This window comes from Arachis ipaensis, chromosome B09, assembly GCF_000816755.2.
Source record: "Arachis ipaensis cultivar K30076 chromosome B09, Araip1.1, whole genome shotgun sequence".
In the NCBI taxonomy this organism is placed as follows: Eukaryota; Viridiplantae; Streptophyta; class Magnoliopsida; order Fabales; family Fabaceae; genus Arachis; species Arachis ipaensis.
Window position 1 is genome coordinate 7577037 of NC_029793.2, and position 9459 is coordinate 7586495.

Sequence of the window (9459 nt, forward strand, 5' to 3'; positions counted from 1 at the left end):
TTTCCTACTAGGTCTATGCATATAGGAAAAAAAAATCATTAATTAGATAAATTTGTTAAATGAATATAATTATCACAAAAGATCAACTAATTATTAACACATTTTAAAATAAATAAATTTAATTTGAAAATACATGCGTAAAATTAAAAAAAAAAAAAGTGGAAAAGAATTTTGAGTTCTTTATGCATATGATCTTAATTTTGATGAAGCAAACCACCAGCAACATATTTTAGGACATTGCTGAAATGATTGTGACAAACTTCAACATTAGGGTAGACATATATTGATTAACAAATCAATCAACAGCAATATCACCTTTAAAATTATTGACTCTTTTTCTTACTTTTGTTTATATATGTCACTTATTATTGTAGGAGCGTCTACGGATTTTTCTTGGATATTTTTTTTTGAGTGAAGCTTATGTCGTTTTTGACTTTTTTTCCCAGCTACATCAATTGCTTTTATTAGTAGGGTATGCTTTTAACGGTATATTATTTTGTGAGCCTAGTAATTATTTTCTTTTACCCCTTTTTTTCACGAGCTAGTTTCTCATTGAATTAATCCATTGATATTTAGGAACTTTGTGTAGGACTAATTACTAACCAATAATGTTTGATAGCTCCATAGAGCCATTTTTTTTCTTTAAATCCATGTATAATTAACCAAATTAATTAAAGAGATTAAGAAACTGGGTAGTTAGGAAAAATCAAGGGGTAAGATGCACATGGCTATCCATTTTGTTTGGTAACCAAAGAAAATCAGCCAAAAACAGGCATAACTTACCTTATTTAGCATTTATTAATTGTTGCGACAATTAATGAATGCTAAATAAGGCAAGTTCTGGCTGTTTTTTTTTGTCTACCTAGCATTACTCTTTTGAAGAAGTGTCCCCATCATAGATGAAACCACAAGATTTGGTTAGTTTTTTCAAAATTCAGTGTGTGAGTCTACTCTATACCTTTTGCTTTATTATCTCTACCATAAACCATGAAAACAACATTGTCGATTGTGACCAAGCATGGCCATGGTACTAGCTACACTAAAATCACACAATACGATTCCCATCTGTCGGTGATTTTAATTACTCAATATTTTTTGCTAAAAAATATTTAATTACAAAGCTCATGGAAAGTTGGAAACTTATTATTAAACTGTTATTCTTTTAGTAAGAGTAATATTTTAATAAGAATAATACTCTAAATCAATTTTTAATAATACTTCTTATACTATATTTTGACACTATTTTACTGAATAGAATATCATGATAAATTACTAATCTACATTAATTTGATCATAATTTTATGTGATGTCTACAATCTACATGACAGTTTTTAATAATTGTTAGACAGTGTCAACATGAGATTTTTTTTGTCATTATCAAACTAAACAGGGAATGAAGATATAAAAAGAAAATCAACAGTGTTAAGGGCTAGCAGTTTTTTAGATTTTGGGCCATCAAGTAATCAGCATAGGTATTTCAAATAAAGGGATGGAGAAGAGAATTGATGGTTAAATGATTTTACACGTGAAAAAAAATTTTGCTGGTTAAGTGGCTAGAATTTTATCAAAATTGATGGTTCTGGAGACTTTTCGAAAGACTATTACTAGAGAGACTAATAGACTTATGTTTGTAACTTAGGATTTAATCAAATCAAACATTTTCTTTATATTTGTAAGAGTTAATTCATTTATTTAGTTGCATTTTACTCCTTAAACAAAGAAAAAGAACCCACACTTGGAACCTTTTACAATAATGTGGGGTAAGTGACAAGTTTAGTCCTGGACCTTCTGGGATCTGAATTCTTCACTATTAAAAAAAAAAAGTTAAAGGAGATAATAATTAGGGTAAGATAGAATAAAGAGTAATTTTGTTATTTTTTCAGTTTGAATGGTGATCACTGACCACCACGTACGTCGCAAACAAGCTAAGTATTGTATTGAAATAATGACATCCTGTATAATATAATATTTATTTATATGGCCTCCCTTCATCACTCAATTATCAACAAACCCTGTCTTATAATAATAGATAATATCTTCATATGAATATAAAATAAAGCGTGAAAGTGCCAAAAGCAATATGCAAATTAAACTCCACTGCCGAGTTGATAGGGAAATTGAACAACAATCAAATGAGCAAAAATAAGTAATGGTGTGTTCTCAGAGAAAGTGTGCTATAGAGTGATCAAATAGACCACTATGAAAACAATAATGAACTAAAAGAAGTCGAGGTGTTCTCCACAGAAGCTTTCGTTGTTGGATGGAGTTGTCATATGATATGTTCTTCTCTGTAGAAGGCAGAAAAAATAAGTTAAAGAAAGTAACACATATATATGAGTTGAGCCACGTGACCTTGTATCCACTGCTATACTTTCTTTAATTTTTTTTTCTTCTTTATTTTTTTATAATCACAAACCAACTCAATTGAAGAAAAAAAAAAAGGAACAAATTACACATAAAAAAAGGAAAAATATTGCATAACACTTAGTCTGCAAAAGAAATGAGAGTTACTGTACCTTACTTTAATAGAAAGATATTATTCTATTTTGGAGTGATATTTCTTTGCCATCTCTTCTTCGGTATTTGCTCTACAACACTGACAAAATCGATAACATAAAATTAATTGTGGTGATTCTAGATATTGTAGCTTTTACAATAATACGCATTGTGGTTTATGTCGTAAAGTTTTCTTTTCTTGTAATTTGAATTTGAATATATTTGCAGTCTATTGCAACTCTATTTATTATAATATGTTTGAAGTTATAATATATATACAATTACATACAGTAACATGCATAGCATGGTTTCAATATGATAATCACCAAATCAACAATAACATTAGGTTTTGTTAGAAAACTAACTTTTTTCCAACTAATAATCAATCAATAAAGTAAAAAAAAAAGGTAGAATTAAAAAAAAAACACTAAAATATTAATTGATTGTTGCAACTACAATTATAATTATAATAGGAGATCATATATTAAAACAAACTCAATTATAATATGAAAAGTAAGCTGTTCAAGAAATAGAAATTTCTTCGGGTATAATCAAAAGCTTAGCTAATATAATTGGACAACTTACCAGTAATTTTTGGAACCACGATGTAAATCTACTCTTTCTTTGGTTTTCTGTTTTCTTACTCTGCGATAAGAATATAATTCCTCATAATCCCCCACATTTGATACATTATTACTATGATACGATAATTAACCACACAAATAACAACATACTATGATATAAAATTGACAACACATCATGAACAAAAATACCAATATGCGAAAGGAGGTCACTCAGATAAAGACGCCTAAAATATCTTTTTTTAAAGATGTTTTTATGTTGTGTTTTAATTGGTTTCTGTATAATTTATTCGGTATTCCTCACGTGGATCCGATTCGATCCAATCCGATCATCTTATAATACTTATTGGTTTTTGAAATTATGTTCGTATCTCAATCTATAGTTGTAAAAATCGAACTGGATTGGCTGGTTCGACCGAAAAATTAGTGAACCATACTAGAATCGGAACCGGACTAGATTTACTCTTTGGACCGTTTAAGGAATGAAATCGGTGTGAACCGATAAAAACCGGTCTAACCAAACTGGTTTGCTTGAAAAAAATTTTAAAATGTTTCCAGAAGGTCTCGAACCAAGAACCCTGGAACAAAAGCAACCTCTACTTGCCACTTAGCCATTGCACTTTTAAGTATTATATTTGACAAATACTAAATATATAGTATACATAAATATCTAATTTAATTTAATTTTTATTTTTTCTATTTTTAAAATTAATTATATTTTAATTATATACCATTATTAATATAAATATAAATTTTACTAAAAATTTATTAATTTACTTGATCTATTTTATTGCTAGTATTGTGATTAAAGTTATTTGTTTTGGTGTTAGTGTTAAAATCTACTGATATTATAGTTAGATGATAGGCTTTGTGAATTAATTATTTTTTTTATTGTGTCAAAATAAGATACTATTGTAGTATTAAAATTTTATGATTTTTTTTTATATTAGTTATTTTTAGAAGTTGAGACTTGATTCTTCATAAAATGTTAGTGAAGATATGTATTTCAAATTTTAATTTTAAGTTTTTAACTATTTTATATTTTATATTTTATATTTACGTGAGATCGGTTTTATCGGTTCAACTAGTGATTTATTGGTTGAACCAATAAACCAGTGAACTAGTAGCTTGACCAGTTCGATCACTGGTTCGGTTCTAAAAATTATGTTTCAATCTAATTTCAAAAATTTCGATTTACTCAATTTAGTCTCCCAATTTAATAGTTATGACTCACATTGGTTCCTAATCTTATTTTTGTCACTGTCTCACAAAATCGTTAACGACATGCTGAGATGGACTAACGACTGCTACATTATATATTTTAGCGACTATTTGATGTGACAATTGAAATTTTTTTTACCTTATTTTTTTTCCAACTAAACACTTAAAACCCTAATATGAGTCACGGATACCTAAGTTAAAAAATCAAACTAAGTAAATTGAAACTTTAAAAATCATATTAAAGCTCAAATATAATTTCAAAACAGAACTTTAACTTATATAGTGATTAATTTAAATGAGAATCAAATAAATCAAAATTCAACATAATTTTTATCAATGTTTTCAAATTCGAAATTTCTATACCAAAATTAACTAGAATTTTTTTTAAATTAAAAATTTAATGAAATAGTGACTTTAATTATCTTAACCAATGTCCTAATTAATTACTTTTATGTTTTAAAAAAATTGTATATGAGAAAAAAATAATTAATTTGTCTATTTTAATAAATATTTTTTTTTGATGAATGTGATATATTTTTTTTATGTAAATAATCTTTTAAAAAAAATCTAATAGTTAATCTATTACCTTTTTTGTTTTAGTTTAAATTAAATATTTTTTATTGTTTTTGGAAAGAAAATCTTTTGAGGAATTTAATAATATGTGATGAGAAACACCGAATAAATTATACAGAAACCAATTAAAACACAACATGAAAACATCTTTAAAAAAAGACGTTTTAGGCGTCTTTATCTGAGTGGCCTCCTATGCGAAAATATTTTATTTCAGATTTTGTATATTCATAAATAGTATAACTTTTGCAAAGTGCTGTATTAGACTATTAGTTTGGTAGCTTTGACGTTTTTAAGGTTGAAGTTTTTTTTTATGTTAGTGATAAGTCATTATTATTATCATTTGTGTGATTTAAATTTATTGAGAAAGTGAAACACTTGCTGTGCAACAACAAATGTTAACATGTCGATTTATAATTAGTAAAGAGCATAGTAAACCTTCATTTTTGTAATTCTTGCAGTGACTTTTGCAAGGTATATATATCTATAAAATTGAAGCAAAGAAGCTTTGTGTAAGAGAAACAATAAAAAATTATAGCTAGGTTGTGCAGAAGAAATAAAAAGAAAATTCAAGCACGTAGATAATTCAACTCTGTGTTTTCATTTACTACCGTTATAAATATGCCAAAATCAATTTAGAATGATTTAATTTTTGTTGTGGATCTCTAGACTAAACAATTCACAATACAACAATAATGTGTGAAATCTACTAACATTAGTATTAGAAGCATTACCTCAATGTCCTCCAACTCCAAGCTAACAGATTCATCTTCCAACTCCAACTCATCAGATTCATCCTCCACCTCCAAGTCATGAGATTCATATCCCTCATGAGTGGCATTAGGATTAATCTCTCCTTCACCATTGACATGGACATGCATCCAACGGATTCCACACCCCTTTATCACTACTTCCTCATTATCTTCTGTATTTGCATAGAACTCAAATTTAAGCATAGTATTGCAAGAGGTGCCTTTTCTTCTCTCTTTGATTGCTTCCGTTATCTTCTTGGAAGGCTCTCCATGATACCATACTACCTTATGATCTGATACCATTTCCAATTGATCAATCACATCATCCGGAACATAGCAGCTGCCGGTCAAGAGTTTTCTAGTGTCAAAAGTTGTGATCCATTCCCACTCGTTGCAACCCTTTCCCAGGTAGCATTTCCATCCAAATATCACTTCTTTCTCGACAAGCTTGCAAGATTGGTATTGAGAAATCAAGATGCAGCCAACAAGATAAGAAGAAATCTTGTAATCTGGAGCAACTTCAACAATGATGGAAGCTTCTGTAGAGTAGTAGTCAGGGAACCACTCATTAATTATGCTCTCTTTACTTGGTAAATAGTAGTAGAAGAATGGACTATCATTGTTTGCTTCATTATGCGGATATCCATCATTATTTGCCACAAGTTCTATCTTGGATTTCAAGTCTTTCAAAACTGCTTCATATGCATCATCATCCAACTTTGTGCAGTTATGGAATCCAAACCATGCATAGTCTTTTTTGGGTGGTTCACTGGTTAAACTTGAGACTTCCTTCAAGGATTTGCAATTTACTGCATTAAAGATTATAATAGATGGGGGAAGTGGAGGTACGTATTGAAGCAGTTCACAATTATTGATCAGAAGTGTCATGAGCTGTTGAAGAATCTTAATGCTTTTTGGCAAACTTGTAATGACATGACAACTTTCCACTCGTAAACTTTGTAATGATTGTAAGACATGAATGTTGTCTGGGAGTTTAGATAAGCTCTTACATTTGTAGAAATCTAATTCCTTGAGAGACAAGAAGGCAGGGGTGGGCAATATTCTACTTAACACGGTGCATGTGTCGTCTTCATGTTTTATTGGATCCGTGAGCACAATTCTGGAGGCAAAGTTTAGAGGAAGTTTTTGAAGAGAGTAACTGATGTTAGAACAGAACACTTCAAGATTTTTGAGATGCATAATAGTGGATGGCACATCAGTCAAAGCCGTTGATGGTAAAGATAACTCGATTATGGAATGATCAGCCATCATGGGGATTGAGAACTCTTCCAAATTGGAGCAACCAGTGGCCAACAAGAAATGGAGAGAGGGAGAACAATAGTCACCGCAAAGCCTCTTCAGCGCCGTGCAAAAGTTCACATATAGTTTTTCAATCTTGGGGAGAGAGAAAATAGATGGATGAACATCTTGTAAGCTTTCACAGCCACAGAGTGATATTTCTTTGAGATTCGTGGCACCTGTTAAATTTGGGCACTCTATCAAGCGTTTGCAGCCATCGAGGTCAAGAAACTCCAAACTTGGTAGATTCTGTCAATCCCAACAAACATGTTAACACACGTATATGACTAGTGGAGGAAAAAAGTGTTGTTTATTGTTTAATGCGTTACAATCTCACTTATTTTATCTCAAAATTTTGTTTTTTATACTAACTAATTTTTATAATATGTCCGTTTTTATTTTAGTATCTAACAAAAGTATTAAAAAAGTATAAAGAGAAATATAATCATGATCCTACCTATGTTGTATCCCAAAAGTTTTTCAACATTGCTATCTCGCATGGAAAGCTGAACAAGTTTTTGAGGCCAACAAATAGACGGCACAAATTTAAGTGGGCATTTATTCCACTCAATATATCTTAAGTCATTAGGAAGTTGAAAATCCTCTACAAGCACTCTGTTCCATTCAAGATCCATGTTGATATTTCCTTTTAAAGCAAGTAACCTTAACTTTGGCATCTTCCTTAATGCAACGATGATTATACGTGGATCTATTGTAATTTCATTCATATCCACAATCATGCTTTCAACTCCATGAATATTCTGTAAAATTGATGAGCATTGCAATACAATGTTATTATTATGTTGTTGTGAGCAATATTTTGATATATACATACACTCATCTTGAAGACCAAGCCATAAAAGCATGATTCCCTTACTCTTTCATCTTGGAATATATTGCAGACTTCTTCGGTATTCCACAGTCTTGTTTGTTGACCACTATTTTTACTATATTCTTCATGAATGATTTTCCAACACATTTCCTGTATCAAGCTATGTATTTTTATGTATTTGTCCTTATTATATGAATAAATACTTACAAGAGACTTGTCCAATAAGCCTTTTATCCCTATGTCTGCAAAGAAACCACAAGAATTTAATATTCTTGTTACCATGTCCATTTCATACTCGTGAAAAAAGCACGCAATATCTAACAGGATGTTTTTTTCATCATCATCTAATGCATCATAACTCAATCTCAACACTTGCTGAATATCTGCATTGGGATACTTTCGTAATTTTCTCAATGCACTATCCCATTCACTTTTTCCTTTGGTCCGAAGAAATGATCCCAAAATTTTTAATGCTAATGGTATTCCTTTGGCATAATCCGCTACGACTCTTGTTGATAGCTCATAATAATTCTCTTTAGGATGAGAACCACTAAAGGCATTATAGCTAAAAAGTGTAAGAGAGTCCTCAAAATTCATTTCCTTTACTTCATGGATTTCTTCAACTCCTCCACTTGTAAGTACATTTCTATCTCTTGTTGTCAAAATAATTTTGCTACCAGAACTCATACAACTACGAAAGAGTTGAATTAAATCAGCTACAATTTGTGAATTAGTCACATCATCTAGCACAACAAAAACCTTCCTATGCTTGATTTTACGGATAATACTAGAGTGTATTACTCGAATATTATCGATACGAAGATCTTGATTTAACAATTGAGAAAGAAGTTTAGCGCATACGTGATTAATACCTTTTCCTTCTAAATTTTTTGAAAAGGCTAAGAAGCAATGACCTTCGTATTCTGAGGAGCACTCATGAAAAAGAGTAGTAGCAATTGTTGTCTTGCCAATTCCAGGCATACCCCAAATTCCAATCACAAGAACTTTCTCCGACTTAAATTTCAATAAAGATTTAACAGAAGTATAATTTCTGTTACAAATAAAGGGACTTTTGAGTTCATCTCTATAGCAATTGTTATTCAAATTTAAAAAAATTGCTTCCACAATTTCATCGATCAACTCTGCTTCTTACCTAACAGCAAATAAATATTACATTAGAAATAAATAATAGATGCCTAACCAGATAAAGGTGAAAATGGATACATATAATTCCTAATTAGTATATGGACTTGAATGATAACTGATTTCAATGAAAAATCATTATATGTTATTTATTACAAGGCAGGATCAAGCCTTTATTTGTTGGGCTTGTTATGGTTAAACCAAATTCTAGATAACCAAAGATCTTATTAGATTTTTCTTTTAATGAGGTATAATAAAAGTGTATGACATTGAAACTATATATATTCATGTGGTGACGAATGATATTTTTGTTTAAAAAATTAGAGTTTATTATCATTTAATTATTAAAAAAAAAAGAAGTAAATAAGTAAATTACATATATTACTATATTACCCAAAGTACTTTGGTAACAAAAAAAAAATTGTTTAAAAGGATACTAACTCTTTCAGTTTAAAAATAATATTTGTTATATATTTATATATTGAACCAATTTTTTTGGTGACATATATTTAACCAATTGAACCACCACTAAAATGTATCACCTAATATTCTGTGATTGCAATTA

General features: G+C 29.7%; 3 protein-coding genes across 3 annotated transcripts in view; all 3 read right to left on the bottom strand.

Moving 5' to 3' along the window:
- Positions 5514 to 9459, bottom strand: part of LOC110266359 — a 29741-nt gene continuing 25795 nt past the window's right edge. Inside the window, exon 4 of the mRNA XM_021110872.1 lies at positions 5514 to 7098. Coding sequence (XP_020966531.1) covers positions 5534 to 6892 — 1359 coding nt within the window. The 5' untranslated portion in view covers positions 6893 to 7098 and the 3' untranslated portion in view covers positions 5514 to 5533. The remainder of the gene's footprint in view (positions 7099 to 9459) is intronic.
- LOC107614875 (TMV resistance protein N-like) lies at positions 7143 to 8765 on the bottom strand. The gene is made up of 4 exons (XM_021111724.1): positions 8153 to 8765; positions 7797 to 7993; positions 7377 to 7680; positions 7143 to 7168 (listed from the first exon to the last, which is right to left on the bottom strand). The coding sequence occupies exons 1-4, from the start codon at positions 8730 to 8732 to the stop codon at positions 7143 to 7145; spliced, it is 1107 nt and encodes a 368-aa protein (XP_020967383.1). The 5' UTR covers positions 8733 to 8765.
- Positions 8619 to 9459, bottom strand: part of LOC107616986 (TMV resistance protein N) — a 17580-nt gene continuing 16739 nt past the window's right edge. The window contains exon 2 of the mRNA XM_016318831.2: positions 8619 to 8904. Coding sequence (XP_016174317.1) covers positions 8901 to 8904 — 4 coding nt within the window. The 3' untranslated portion in view covers positions 8619 to 8900. The remainder of the gene's footprint in view (positions 8905 to 9459) is intronic.